This window comes from Citrus sinensis, chromosome 5, assembly GCF_022201045.2.
Source record: "Citrus sinensis cultivar Valencia sweet orange chromosome 5, DVS_A1.0, whole genome shotgun sequence".
Lineage (NCBI taxonomy): Eukaryota > Viridiplantae > Streptophyta > Magnoliopsida > Sapindales > Rutaceae > Citrus > Citrus sinensis.
Window position 1 is genome coordinate 37,258,292 of NC_068560.1, and position 14,049 is coordinate 37,272,340.

The 14,049-nt window shown below is 38.3% G+C and overlaps 2 protein-coding genes across 7 annotated transcripts; both read right to left on the reverse strand.

Moving 5' to 3' along the window:
* Nucleotides 1–63: 63 nt before the first annotated feature.
* LOC102613840 (V-type proton ATPase 16 kDa proteolipid subunit) lies at nt 64–1,908 on the reverse strand. The gene is made up of 3 exons (XM_006473541.4): nt 1,688–1,908; nt 1,274–1,559; nt 64–533 (listed from the first exon to the last, which is right to left on the reverse strand). Exons 1-3 carry the CDS (start codon nt 1,767–1,769, stop codon nt 401–403), a joined length of 501 nt encoding a protein of 166 aa, XP_006473604.1. The 5' UTR covers nt 1,770–1,908; the 3' UTR covers nt 64–400.
* Nucleotides 1,909–2,701: 793 nt separating this feature from the next.
* LOC102614145 (lysine-specific histone demethylase 1 homolog 3) lies at nt 2,702–13,842 on the reverse strand. Of its 6 annotated transcripts, XR_008054637.1 has the most exons (14): nt 13,677–13,842; nt 11,718–13,446; nt 11,144–11,591; nt 10,907–11,048; nt 8,403–10,697; nt 8,163–8,256; nt 7,223–7,653; nt 6,112–6,810; nt 5,910–5,984; nt 4,961–5,470; nt 4,325–4,361; nt 4,077–4,247; nt 3,760–3,971; nt 2,702–3,464 (listed from the first exon to the last, which is right to left on the reverse strand). XR_008054637.1 is itself a non-coding variant. In XM_052440706.1 (10 exons), exons 2-10 carry the CDS (start codon nt 13,339–13,341, stop codon nt 5,405–5,407), a joined length of 5,874 nt encoding a protein of 1,957 aa, XP_052296666.1. In that variant the 5' UTR covers nt 13,342–13,446; nt 13,677–13,842; the 3' UTR covers nt 4,693–5,404. The 6 variants fall into 6 exon arrangements, 1 of the variants encoding a protein (XP_052296666.1); XR_008054640.1 differs by lacking the exon at nt 2,702–3,464 and having other exon boundaries at nt 3,552–3,971; nt 11,144–11,534; XR_008054638.1 differs by lacking the exon at nt 2,702–3,464 and having other exon boundaries at nt 3,552–3,957.
* Nucleotides 13,843–14,049: the final 207 nt, after the last annotated feature.

Below are 14,049 nucleotides of genomic sequence, written 5' to 3' on the forward strand. Positions count from 1 at the left end.
AAACAGAAAACAGATTCTGACTTATTGACCCACAACACAATTTTGGCTTTACAAAACTGGAGATCAAGTAAAGAGAGTCTCAGAAAACATTACAAGCGATTATTAGGGTATCAACAACCTATAAATGGATCCCAAAAAATACAGCATTTTAACATTAAACTAAACAATGACAGCATGACTTTATTAATGGGAGAAACTAATTCCTAATTCTACATTCTCCATACCATTAAAAATCGAATCAATCTGGTTGAACAATCACACCACAGACAATAATTTTTTAAGTCGAAAAAGAAAAACACTACCCAACGCAGACTACCACCTCCCGTCACATGCAATATGAACTGAATTCTTCTTAATGGAACACAACAGGCCAAATAACCACCAAGCAAAGCATCCTCTTCTAGTCTGCTCTTGACTGACCAGCACGAGAAGAAAGAATGATACCAACAATAAGTCCATAAAGTGCCAGCGCTTCGGCAAAGATCAGAATGAGGATCATCCCAACGAAAAGCTTCGGCTGTTGAGCATTAGCTCTGCACATTACAATTTCAATTCAAAAGGAAGAACTTTGCAAAATCTACAACATTTACTAGTCATTTTTGTAAGAGGAAATGCAAGTGTCATAAAAAGAAACTTAAACAAACAAACAATTAAAATGCAACGAAGCTGACCGCATCAAGTTCAAAGTCCTCAAAGAAAGGTGCTAATAATGATTTTTATGTTGAAGGGGGTCAAATTAGATAGCATGAAGTATCTTCAAAGACGAATGGATCTGATAGCACATGATGGCAAGCCAATGGTGACTAGTGACAAGTCCTAACAAGAATAACGCCACTTGTCCTAAATTAATCCCAAAATTTTCACCTACAAAATAACATGGCATTCATCACGTGAATAGTGCAGTGACAGATTATCTTAATCGTGAACAAGAGTTCACTTGATAAATCCTGATAAATCCCACATCACATACCACACGGAAATTTGAGATCAAATTTGGGAAGAGTAAGCACAGCAAACAGTAAAGCACTATCTACATGAACAAAGCACAAGATTTGGATAAGCCAGCAAATGTTTATCAGCACAGCATGTGTTTTTTCCTTTTTTTTTTTTTTTTAAAAAAAAAGAGTACAAATCAATTCAATTTATACTGTTCCTAAAACATCAAGTTATACAAAAATCATCCCAGAATGAAGCTCAAAAGTCAAAATAATAATTGAGATTTGAGAAAGCAAATTGAAAATAAAAGAACCAAAATAATTTTAAAAGAAAATACCTGACACCAGCATCACCGACGATCCCAATTGCCATACCAGCGGAGAGACCAGCAAGGCCACAAGCGAGGCCAGAAGAGAGATGCGCGTAGCCATCGAAAAGGTAATAAGATTTGGCCTTAGGGTTAATTCCGGTACTAATAATAACAGCAATAATCAAACCGTAAATACCCAAAACTCCCGCCATAACAACGGGCACGATCGATTTCATCACAAGCTCCGGCCTCATCACTCCCATCGACGCCACACCGACGCCACTCTTCGCCGTTCCGTACGCAGCTCCCATACCTGCAATACAACAAAACAAAACCCCAGATCCAAAATTAATTCTGGGAAATTAACAACTAAGAATCAAATATTAAATTTGATTGATTGATTGATCCAATATATGAGTTTTTTTTAAATCAATTAATTACAGGAAAAGACTAGGGCGGCAGCGGCGCCGAGAAAGCCGAAGAATGGAGCGGTTTCATCGCCACTGAATAATGTTGAAGACATCTTGGGAGATGCGGACTGGATCTGAGACTTGAGCGTGTGTTTTGTTTTCGTTATTTGTTCCGTGCTCTTTCTCTCAAGAGGAGACTAATGACTTCTAAAAATTAATTACCCCTCGACTCTTTTCCGTATCGAGATTAAGGAAGAAAGCAATCAACTTCAACTTGTAATCGTGAAATCAGATTGTACTTGGGCTTCCTCTTGGGCTTTTTTTTCACTTTCTAAGGGGTTGACTGAACGGCGCTGTCATTCGTTTTCTTACATTAAGCCTTTCGCCACCCTTTAAAATTCCTAATAAATCTCCTTTTTACTTGGAATTTCTTAAATAATTAAACATAAATTAATTCATTTCTTATTTTAAATAAAAAAATTAATTAAATACTTAAATAATTTATTCTTTGAACATAATTTTTCTACTCCCATTTCATAATTTGTATTCATATAGTAAATTTTAATTATTTATTTAAAGAAAATTATAAGAATTTAGAGTTATGGAGATAGAAATTATATAATAAGAAAAATAATTTAACAATTTAAGATTTGTATGTATTTTATAAATAAAAACTTAAAAGAACTACTTTTTTTTTCTTACAGTAAAAATTTATGAAAAAATCATTAATTTTAATATATGGGCTTGTTTTTCACAAATTAAGCTGCAGTGTTTTACGAATAAAGGTTAAAATGGGTGTTATAAGGATTTCCACAGGATGCTAAAAGTTTAAACTCTTTTCACATGTTGTAAAGCACAGGTGAGATGTTTACAGAAGAAACACTCAAAAAAGTCACGAGAAGCAAAAGTTACATGGTAGTGGTTAAAGCTACCATCAATTTTAGTAGAAACTCTATTAACGGTTTGATGGTAAAACAATAAGATTTGAACCATTAAATGAGAAAATAATTGTTGGATAATTTTAACAGTAAAGTAATATGTCAAAAAATATTATGCGACAAAATGATAGTATCCGTTCTTATATCGAACTCACAACCCAAATGTCCAAATACGTTTGAAATTCATGCCTTTTCGGCCATTAGTTACAGTGGTAGTGGTTAATGCACAAGTAATCCAATGGTTAATCCAGTTGGATTAACCATTTCCCACTTATACCTGATACCTGATGCAGCAAATATAAATTACAAACCCCAACTTCTATATTTATTCAAATAAGAAAACGAAAAAAAATACAACGGACCCAAATAAACCCCGCCACGCCGGCCATATCACGACTTTCATTTTTACGGCATGCAATCACATTTTACCCAAAGTCGGATAATCTCAATTCTATTTCATTAGTGTATTTAGCAGCCCGTTCTAGCGTTCTTTGTTTTCTTATATGATAAAAATTCAGTTGAGCATTTTCTATTTCTTAACATACTACTGCCCACCATTTATATGTTTTCTCCTCCAATACAAATTTCTCTGGGAGGCCGGGAACTGTAAGCACTTCCTCTTTCATCTTTTAACTAATCATATCTTATGCATCCGAATTTTGAGCATGTAACGGAATGTATGAAATGTAATAGAGAACCAACATTTTCTACCCCATTGATCCAGCAACCACGACTTTTCTCCTGGTTCTGAAAAAGGAAACAAAAAATCTCCTCACCTCACCTCACTTCGCTTTCTACAACAAAGAAATTCCTTCAGGTCAACACCATTCTGTACTCTGTTCAGCTTAGCTTTCTGTTTATTACTGGCAACTAATCAAGAACAGGGAATTCTCAGGAGGAGCCAGAGCATTAGCCACAATTCAAAAATAAATTTTCGCATTGAGGAGAGCTAGAGTATTAATGATGATGATAAATCACACTATTTTGTTCTTCATGGTGGATGTAGTTCCAAAAAGAGGCATGACAACAATAACTCAAAATCAAGGAAATTTCACACACTACTACAAATTCATCAACATATATTCAGAATATGAATTTGCAATTGGAAGTCCAAAAAGCTGTTCAGTTTGAATTGCATCCAAATGAATGAACACAACAGCATTACCCGATCAATGAGAGTTTAAAGCCCTCAACAGCCTGTGCAGGGCAATGGTGTCGTCCTCGGCTCAAGACCATGAAGCCTTACTCTTCACTTTTTTCCGTGTTGCAATATATCTCAGCATCCATGTTGTTTGTTACCTCTCCCCTTGCCCCACAACTCAAATTACTCACCCGGACACCATCAATCAGCTAGCACATAGAGCTGCACCATTTACACTAGACAACATTTAGTTAGTTTTATACGTTGTGTAAGATAATTTATTAAGATGCATACAACGGGAATTAAGCTTAGAGCCAAGAAGAATTTATGAAGTAATCAACCTTTGGATTGTCTAGGATCCTAGTTTCCTCTCCGAAGTTATTCTCCAATCTTCGATCGTATACCAACTGGTCAGAATTATTATTTTCCAATCTCCGATCACATATCAACTGCTGAGATTTAACAATTCTCCACTCTCAGTGAAAGAATACAAGCACGTGTGCAAAGTAGGCCTGCAAATTAGTCAGGAGAGTGTGATAATAAACCTTGAACTTTAGGCATTAACAACATCCAGAAACAAAGGGCATACCTCACAAGAACAAGACAACAACTGTCCTTTTCCTGACCTGGGAACAACCAATACAAAGTGTGAGCAGTAAAGTGATAACAGTGTTGGCTGAAAGAGTGCAGAAACCAATTCCACTAAGTTCATGGACTTTTCCGGACTTCACACGCTAAAGTGGTGCCAACTCAAATGATCAAAATCCATCAACTCTGACACAAGTTCATTAGAATAGTGTCATATTTCAAATTTACAATCAACTAGGGTTGTTAATCAAACAGAGTATAAGGTTAGGGCCCCATTTCTATGCTGAAGGCAGGCGCAGTCACACCCCAAACCCCACCCGCCAACCCATACACACAATACAGAGATTTAGGCAATTGTAAACCATGATCTTCACAAAGGCTTCCAAATGCAGAGCACATTCATTTGCACAAATTTGGAGATACAAAAAAGAGGTCAGTAATTGTTCACTGAAAAATCAGAACCATATGGAAGAACTTCGGAAGGAAGATAGAGAAATGTTTTTGTATGCTAAACTACCACTGAAATAATCCTAATCTGTACATATTAAGAACATGAAAAAGTCAACATGTCACGTCTCATCTAAGGTGGTGCCTAAATAAAAGATTAGGGTCTTAAAATTCCACCCTCAATTACAACCTTGATCTGAGATGAACCAATTGCTAGAAGCAATCCCGAGCTGTCTTCAAAACATCATGATTTTTTCCATCCTGATGAAATGAGCTTAAACATTTATGCCAAGCCCATTCATAATACAAAAGGCTGATACCATTATCAGATATGGTTGTCTCAGATAATGCTCCATTAGCAATGCTGAATGCATCCAAGGTAGCGAATATCAGACACAGAATAATTTGCATCAAGAACCACATATCATGATCTAACATGAAACAAAAATCATCCTCTGTGTAGCTTTCGTGGTAACTATGAGCATTTCATCAGCTTGAAAGAAGTGTTTTGACTATAAAAGGCTGAGCAAGAACTCTTCCCCCAAACCACCATCTTCTTCTGAGAACAGACTTCAGTTGTGGATCTCATACAGAAGCTCACCAGAGAACAAATGCCAGCCAATCATCAAAATAGTCAAGATTTAACAGTTGGCTTAACAGCCATGTGCCTCTCAATTAACTTGTCCACAAAGGAACGAATCTGCACAAAGGCATCCAAGAAATAAAAGTTTGATCAAGATACAGAGCTTGCAGATTACCATTTAGGCACTATTTGCCTAGAAGAAATCCCCAGTAAAAAAGAGAGAAGATAGTGCGACAAATTAAAAAATTACAGAACTGGATGTGTTTCTTTCATGGAAGTAGCAGTTATAATCCTGACAAGGTTTTAGGAAAAGTAAGAAAAGAACAATAACAAAAGACACTCAAGACAACAAGTCATATATATTTTCTATTAAAAGTGTTAATCTACAAGTCAAACATATAAACAGATCCACTGAAGTTGATCAAGCCAGAAGGAACCTTTATTATGGTTGAACTTTAAAATAATAGGTATCATTGGAACTACATGTTAAGACATAATGATAAAATTAAAATAAATAAATAACATTAAAGTTAAAAGCTATGCAAAGATTACATACCTTATTTCTACGCTTAAAATCAAGAAATACTGAAACAGCCATAGCTTTCTCAGCATCTGTGGCCTGCTCCATAACCTGGTTGTGAAAAAATAAAAAGGTTGAGGACATTGAAACAAATCGAAGAAGTTTATGAGACCATCAGCATCAAATTTGTACTGAAATAAAACCAAAAGTGGGGAGGAAAAGGGAGGAAAAGACAAACCTTTGTCGCACTCTTCTTCATTATCGATTTATATCCTTCCTTATCAATTTTCTTTGCCTTGTAAAGGGGCATAAGCAATGTTTCAACGTACTTAACAACTGCCTTCTTTATACGATCTGCTCCTCGAGGATGACTTTTAAGTGACTCCTTGTTTACAGTGACTTGGGAAACAGAGCTCTCATTTGCACGTCTATCATGCTTCTGGGTATGTGGCTTAGAACTCGTGTTTGAATCTTCCTCATCCTTCATACGAATTGCTGGATGGTAGAAATCAGGATCAGCAGCTGCTGCTTGAGATTGCCATCTCTCAATTGCATGGTAGTCTTTTATACCCTCACTACCAGCAGTATCAACCCATGCTTTTGTTAAAATACTACTGTCCACAGCAGCACTTTCTCCAGAGCGCTCAGTGAAATTCAAATGACATGCAATCTCATTGGAATAGCTTCGCTGTGAAAGGTTGTCTGCAGACATTCTTGAACTCTCAAGGTTAACACAAGCAGCAGAGAAATCAACCGACCAATCCCTCACTCTGCAGTTCCTGGAATCTATTTCTGATATACAGTCTTGTCTTCCTAAAACACCACCGGACCACTTCCTTCTAAGATCATAATCATCCATTTGCCCATATTGCCCCAGTTTGGCAAATTTGTTAAACGAAAGTATCTTGGGAAGTTGTGGGCCCGAGGTAGCATATGCCTACAAATTATAAGCCAATAGTTGTGAACAAATCAATAAGAACAGAAAAATAAAAGGAGAAAATAGTATGGCCTATGGGCAATTAGGGTACATCAATGCACTGTCATTGGCCCTACACTTTTGCGGGTAAGTAAACAGCAATACATGCTACTATCAATAGGACAGTGCATGAGCTAGCGGTATCAGCAGAATAAAGAAAAAGGAAGTGGAAAGAGCAGTACACAATTAAATGCCTTTAGCCAGCTGAAATAATTGCATCATATGTTTTAAAAAACAACATGAGATGACTGACTGGATAGTCAAAATTCCGACTATTACCCAAAAGCAAGTTTCAAACATGACAGTATATGGTAGATGGTAGATTGGGACACTGCAGTTATGATTTGCTACAGTAGTGGCAAAGGAAACAAACCTTAGCATTTGCTTCAGCAGCAGCTAGAGCAGCTGCTTCAGCTGCCGCTCGAGCAGCTTCTGCCGCAGCGAATGCAGCTTGTTCTTCTTCAGACATAGCAAAGCATTTGTCTTCCAACTCACTACCCAACTTAATTGTTTTGCCATTCTCTTTCTTAATGTTTGCATTAGAAGTCAAATGGCTTCCAGGAGATACTTTACTCTCCAAACCACCATGGTGTGAGTGTAGAGGCGGCTTCCCTGAAGATGGATCTTTAAGAGACTTTCTCTTGATAGAATCTACTGCAGTTGATTGCTTTAATAACTTTAATCGACTGGAAGCTTTTTCCTTGCGGAAGACTTCAAGCCACACACTAACCAACTGACTTGCAATGGCACGTATATCACGGCTAGTGTGTACACAAACTTTTTCTCTCACGGTTTTCCCTATGCCTATGCCAAAGAAAAATAATTGAATTAGATACCGTAATGAAACACATTGCTTCTATCATTGCTTTACAACTAAAAAACATAAGTGGACTAACAAGCACATACATGCCACATAAAGATGCATACATGCAACAATGCATAAATAAAACCATACATAAGTGTATAGATATCTATAATTATATCAAACTTTCACAATAATTCTATTTGTGCTGAAATGTTGTGAAATTTACTCAATCCCACTATGGCAACAAGTTCACTAGTTTGAAAGTTCCAACACAGACTTGATAAATTAGATCGTTTACTTTTTTACCTTCCCTCAAAATGAGAATTGCAATGTTGAGAAAGCTTTAAAATTCTCAAACTAGTCTCTCCGTATAACATGGCCAAAAATAGAGTTTATGAAATGAATCTTTTGTTTCTGAAACAGACACACTATCTGCAGGCATGTGTGCTTGTGATATACAAGGTATATGCATATATATAAGACCAAACCAAAACTGAGGAAATTTTACCTGACAAACGCACTGCAAGTAGATCGGTTGAAACACGCACAAGAAGACGGACACAATGACGCAAAAGCTGAGTCCCGTCCTTCCCCATTGAGTCCTGTGATAAATGGAAAGTCACTCAGAAAGCTTTCAGTATACACATACAAAATACTGCATGTGGCCAAGAGCAGAAGAACATGCAGATTAATTAAAAATTTTCATATTATGTTTGAACGGTGATGTATATTATCAGTATGAAAATACCAGTATCCATGAGTTGAGGGTGGTAAGCCCTTCCCTTGTCCCAGCAAATGACTTCAAGGTTGCAACAGGGAGATTCAACAACTCCTTGGCTAAATGCAAACGTCCTGCAGTGGTTTTTGCATTAAAGAACATGTCCTGTAGTAAAGATTCCCTAGTCAATATAAGAGCTCGATCCAAAGAATTCTTGTACAAGACATTGGAAAGCTCAACAGCTTCAAGTCTCCTTGTTATGTCCCTAACTTCATCCCCCTCAGACTCTGACTGCATCTGTGCAGCCTCCATTTGCTCTACTTCAGCTGTAAAATCATTTCCAGTTGTCAATATGTCAATTATACGCACTGCCTCTCGGAGCCCACTTAACATTGCACCACCAACAGTGTCAGGATGCTCCTTGCATGTGGCTTCACCAGCAAAAAATAAACAGTTTTCAACAGGCCGGCCCAATATATCATAGTCTTCTCCAGATGCTCCTGTGGCTACATAAGAATAAGCACCATAGCTGAAAGGATCCCTGCCCCAATCCGTCACTACTGATGCAACTGGATCAGGTACGGAAGCGGCCCCAAAAATTTGACGAAGAACCATCACTGCATGGTTTACATGGTCAGATGGGCTCACATTTTGACCATCAATAGCAGCCTTACCAACCACTAAGGCTATTAGAACAGGAGCCCCAACAGTTTTTCTGACATTCCAAAACATAAAGCACCGGCCCCTCAAGTCTGTTTCTTTTGCAGTTGCACCAAAGTAGTCCACAGTGTCATCCCAAAAGACTTCCGCAAATTCTAATACAACTTTATTAAGTACTCCAAAACCAAGCCGCTGAATGGCAGAATACTTCCATTGCGGTAACGGCGGGGAAAACATTATACTTTCTGCTTTCAGGCATCCAAGCGGCACAGTAATAAGCACAGCATCCCCAGAAAATTCACTGCCATTTGATGTAGAAACTTTGACTCTGGACTGACCATCACTAAAGTCAGAGTCCTTGAAGCTATATGAAATATCTGTGACTACATGGTTGTGATGAATGAGAAGTTCTTTTCCCAAAGCCTCAACAACAGTGCTGTATCCACCTTTAATCATACAATGAGCTCCTCCGAATCCTCCATAGACATCATCTTGATTCCAGAAGGGAAGGGATACTTCCTTGAGCAAAGCAGCACAGCCATACTCCAGATTGGCAAAATGCCAATCCATAACCCTTCTCTCAACAGGACTCAAGATATCCTCTCTAGAACAATCTTTATCAGGAACTCTGCTGTCAACACTGCTCGTTTTAGAATAAACATCCATTGAATTGTGCATTGAGGCATCCTCACGACCTCTTCCTAACCGAGCCATTCGACGCCTCTTAAGGGCATACTCCAAACCATCCTCAAGAGACATTTTCATTGCATGTTCCCCCTTCTGCGCAACAAGCAACACCATATCATCAAGAAGGCTGTTGAACTCCGCTTCCAGGGCTTCATCCACATTTGCAGGAACCTTTTGACCAGAAACAATATCATAAAGAGGACAGTCACTGTTTAACACAGTCAACTCTAGGCCCAACTGAGCACAAACCAATGAGGAAGGATCAGCTCTTCTTTCAGTGGCCACATCAGCCTCTACACCTGTAATAATGCTAGCCCCAAGATCCACAGGAACTGAAAGAGATGTGCGATCCGTATAAACACGACCACCTATCCTGTTCCTAGCCTCAAGAACAGTTACAGAAAAACCTTGACGTTGTAAGTGCCGAGCGGCAGTTAATCCAGCAGGACCAGCACCAATGACAATGATTCTCTTCTTGACATCTATATCACAACGCAAATAATGATTCTCTCCAGCATCATCACAAGAAGCAGATTGCACTCTCTGTGACTCACTCCTCTCTTCAATTGTGAGAGGGACTGTTCCACCATCAACCATTCCACAAGATGGGTCATCACACGAAACATCTACAACAACCAATCTGTTGGATGCTTTTGGATCACTGTCGACTCTTTGCTGGCAATCATCAACTACACTTTCTTTCTGTCTTATCTCATTAGGTAATTCGGGTGTCATTGAACCTCCAGTTTTGATTCCTATTTGCTGGTTTCCATCATTACACTCAACACCATGTTTAGCCTCTGTAGTAGTTTCAGAACTTTTAATCTGGCCAAGGATGAAGGCAACTCCATCCTCTGAATCAGCAATTGAAGCCCCAGAACTTTTCTCAAGTCTTTCTTCTTTCAGTAGTTTATAACTATGCTTAGCGTTATGATCTGCCTTCTCCTTCGTGGAAGCAATACCAACATTTATATAACCCTGTCAAAATATGTGTTTAGATTTAAATTTGACCAGGATAGGGCAATTCATCAATCCTCCAAAGTAATAATTTTTTGCAAAAATGCATATCTAAAAAGCTGATAAGCATAAAAATAAACAAATACAACAATCAATTTTTTATGAGAAAGAAGCAAGCAAAAGTGAATTTTAATAGAAAAGAAAACACTCACTGGGTATTACATACTTACACTCTGATCAAGAAACTTGTAAATCTCCCTAATTAGGGAAGCACGTGAAGGCTCATCCCCCAATGGAGTATCACTAACTCCGCACTCCGTAAGTGGTAAAATACGGCCAACATCTCCACTCCAAAGACTTAGGATCTGATTCCTGTATTATGTAAAGCAACAAGTCCCTTGAATGGAAGGAAATAAAGCTTTGTAAAGTACATGAATTTAAAGCAGGTTTTGGGAACAACAGCTAACCTGCATTCCAAATACTCCTGAAGCCCACCTCTGCGCTTCAAGATCTCCTTAAATTTAATTCTCTCAATTGGACCGGCTGCACGAGCTTTCAGGCCCACTGCTACCGCTGCAGCCCCAGTATTTTCAGCTTCTGTTAGAGTAGTTGAAGACGAATCAAACTTGTCTCTTGTTCTCAGAGCTTGTTCATAATCCATAACCTGATGATTTTCAAGAAACCCTTGCTCATTTATCAGAACCTCCCAGTCAGCATCCCCTTCATAAGCCATGTCTCCAAGCCTACGCTTTTTAGCATTGCGCACAGCACGTTGGACTGCTGATAGCTTAGTATCTCTGTTTTCATAATCAGGCATGGATAGTGTATCTTCTGTAAAACTTCCATTTTCATCTGGAGCTACAGAGGAAGGAGAACCTCCATTAGCATATTCGTCTGTGGAAAAAGCAGCATGACCTGGAACACAAGTTTCTTTACATGCATCAGAAGTTTGATTATTATTAAAAACCGAGCTGCACTTATGAAAATTTTATCCACATTCCTGGAGTTCAGAAGACAGTTTAGTCATAGGAGATAACTTACCATCAGATGGTATAGCATTTTCTTTGTTAGAAGAATCTGCAGCACAACACGGCTCTCCAGTACAGGTAACGGGATCATCCCTTGATGATTTTGCCGTCTCCAAGAAAGTAGAGGAAGGGTTAGTCAAAGAGAGTGGAATTTGTTCCGAACCTGCGGGGCATTGATCAAAATTGAACCAACTTTCTGATTTTTCAGCTCCCAAGGACTTCAGAGTTAAAAGCTTTGAGGTTGCCTGCAGAATTTTTTCAGAAGCCGAAACATGAATCTGTTTGGATGCAGTTTTACAAGATTTGCTTGCTAACTCATCTTCAGCACAAGGCAATGAGACTTCTTTTCCAGTCGAAGAGGAAGAAATTTCTGGGTCTGGACTAGAAACGTTCATGGCTGAAATACTATTAGACTGTAGGTCCAGTGCATCTGTAAAACCTCTGTCAGATTCACCGTCAAACTCATGAAATTCTTCCATCGCCTTTGAGCAAGAAGCAGGATCAGGCACTTCAACAACATCAAGTATCAAAGTGCTTGCCTTTTCCATGGAGGAAAGCTTTAACTCATCCAAAGTTTGAGTATCTGATCTAGCCTTTTGGCCAGAAGCAGAAGCATGGCCAACTGGAAGACAAGTATGTGCTTTTCCATCACTATCACAAACTTTGTTTGAGCTGCAAGGATCTTGAACATTTGAGTGATAAGTCTCTAACATTGGTCCGACTTTCTTACATTGGTCAGAGTCTAATTCCAATGTCCTCAAATTGGACACAGTATTTGAATTATCATCAGATTTTGGATCTTTTCTAGACAGTTTTGAAGCAGAAACAGACTGAGATCTCATTAAAGACTTTGAATCACCCTCAGAACTTGGAATAGATCCATCACGCAAGCTCCATTCCTTAATATTCTGTTTCGAACCAGAATTGGTTCGAGATTTCCTGAGTAATCCAGATGGTGTCCTCTGAAAAAAGGTCGACAACTCTTCCTCTTTCTGATCTTCCAATGAATCGCCCCGACAACACAAACATTTTGAGTCATCATCGCACACAACATGATTCCCGATAATTGTCATCTTTGAATCAATTTTGGATCTCTTAACCCTTTCTTTGCATTTAGTTTCAACCCATTTATCCAGAGTCACACCAGATCCATCCTCACAACTAACCCCAACTTTCTCATCATGCTTTGGCGCTAATTTCACATCCAAAACCCAGTCATCATCTAAAGACCCATTCAGAGCTGAACCCCTTCCATTTAAGACTCCAGATCCAGCATCTTTCTTAGGACCCTTCAGTTTCTTCCTAAAACTTGCCAATGTATCATCCATGCCCCCCACCAAACCATCATCTTCAACCGTCACTTTATCTTCCCTAGCTTCAATCTTCTGGCCCTTAGCCTTCTTAGGGTTTCTCTGTTTCTTCAACTTAAACAAAGACCCAATAGGCTCATCATCATCAGAATCAAAACCAATCTCCACTGGTTTCGACCTTTTCTTGGACTCACATTTCTTCTCTTCACCATCCATTTTCTTGACCCTAGGTCTTAAAAAACTCTCTGATGCACTCTTTCTTGACCTTAGCTTAACATTAGTGCCTGAGTTAAATTGCAAGTGTTGTACCGAATCATCACCATCCATTTCTCTATTAACAGTAAATTAATGCTCATACTTTGTATTTGATTCTCGTTCAACCAATTACAGCCATAAACTATAAGTTTTCTTCAACACGAAAAATATCAGCACCTAAAAAAGACCAAAATGCACACAATGAAGCGACTTCCTATCAGAAAATTTTAAATGCTACAATTAATAATTTTTCTCGCAAATAGTAACTCTCATGCATGTTTTCTCAGTGCCAGGGAAATTTCATGACACTAAAAAAAATAAATAAATAAATGAGCCTAGGGTTTCTTATAAGAGCTACTGAGCCATCGAGGCGGCGCGGAATAGAAAAAGAGTTTGCGAGAGCAGACCTGAGTAATAGAAGCTAAAGCTGCAACACGGAGGCGTTAATGGATTTGACAAAGAAGACTGAGAGGCGCACGTTAGCGTCTTGTTTCCTGGAAATTGGAGGTCTGGTTCTTTATACTGCGCCGCGATGGAGGAGAGTAAAATCGAAATTGAAAAAACAAAATTATATTTTTACATATTAGTTGATGAGATCATAAATAAATGGATATTTACGTTAAAGTTCTTATGTTTTATTCTAATTTTGATTATAGTGAATGTTATTGAGAAATAGATAGAAACGTCCTTTGTTATCTGAAATCGGTGAAGGTGAAATCACTTCGAATTTCGATGGTTTGACTTTCAATTTATAACAATATCCTGCCATTAGCGTAAATA

Coding starts and splice junctions, on each gene's coding strand:
- LOC102614145 (XM_052440706.1), bottom strand. CDS start 13,341: ATGGATGGTGATGATTCGGTACAACACTTGCAATTTAACTCAGGCACT. Junction 11,049..11,143: donor CAGGAGTATTTGGAATGCAG/GTTAGCTGTTGT, acceptor TACATAATACAG/GAATCAGATCCTAAGTCTTT. Junction 6,811..7,222: donor CTGCTGAAGCAAATGCTAAG/GTTTGTTTCCTT, acceptor TATAATTTGTAG/GCATATGCTACCTCGGGCCC.
- LOC102613840 (XM_006473541.4), bottom strand. CDS start 1,769: ATGTCTTCAACATTATTCAGTGGCGATGAAACCGCTCCATTCTTCGGC. Junction 1,560..1,687: donor TGCCGCCCTAGTCTTTTCCT/GTAATTAATTGA, acceptor GTTGTATTGCAG/GTATGGGAGCTGCGTACGGA. Junction 534..1,273: donor GTCGGTGATGCTGGTGTCAG/GTATTTTCTTTT, acceptor TGTAATGTGCAG/AGCTAATGCTCAACAGCCGA.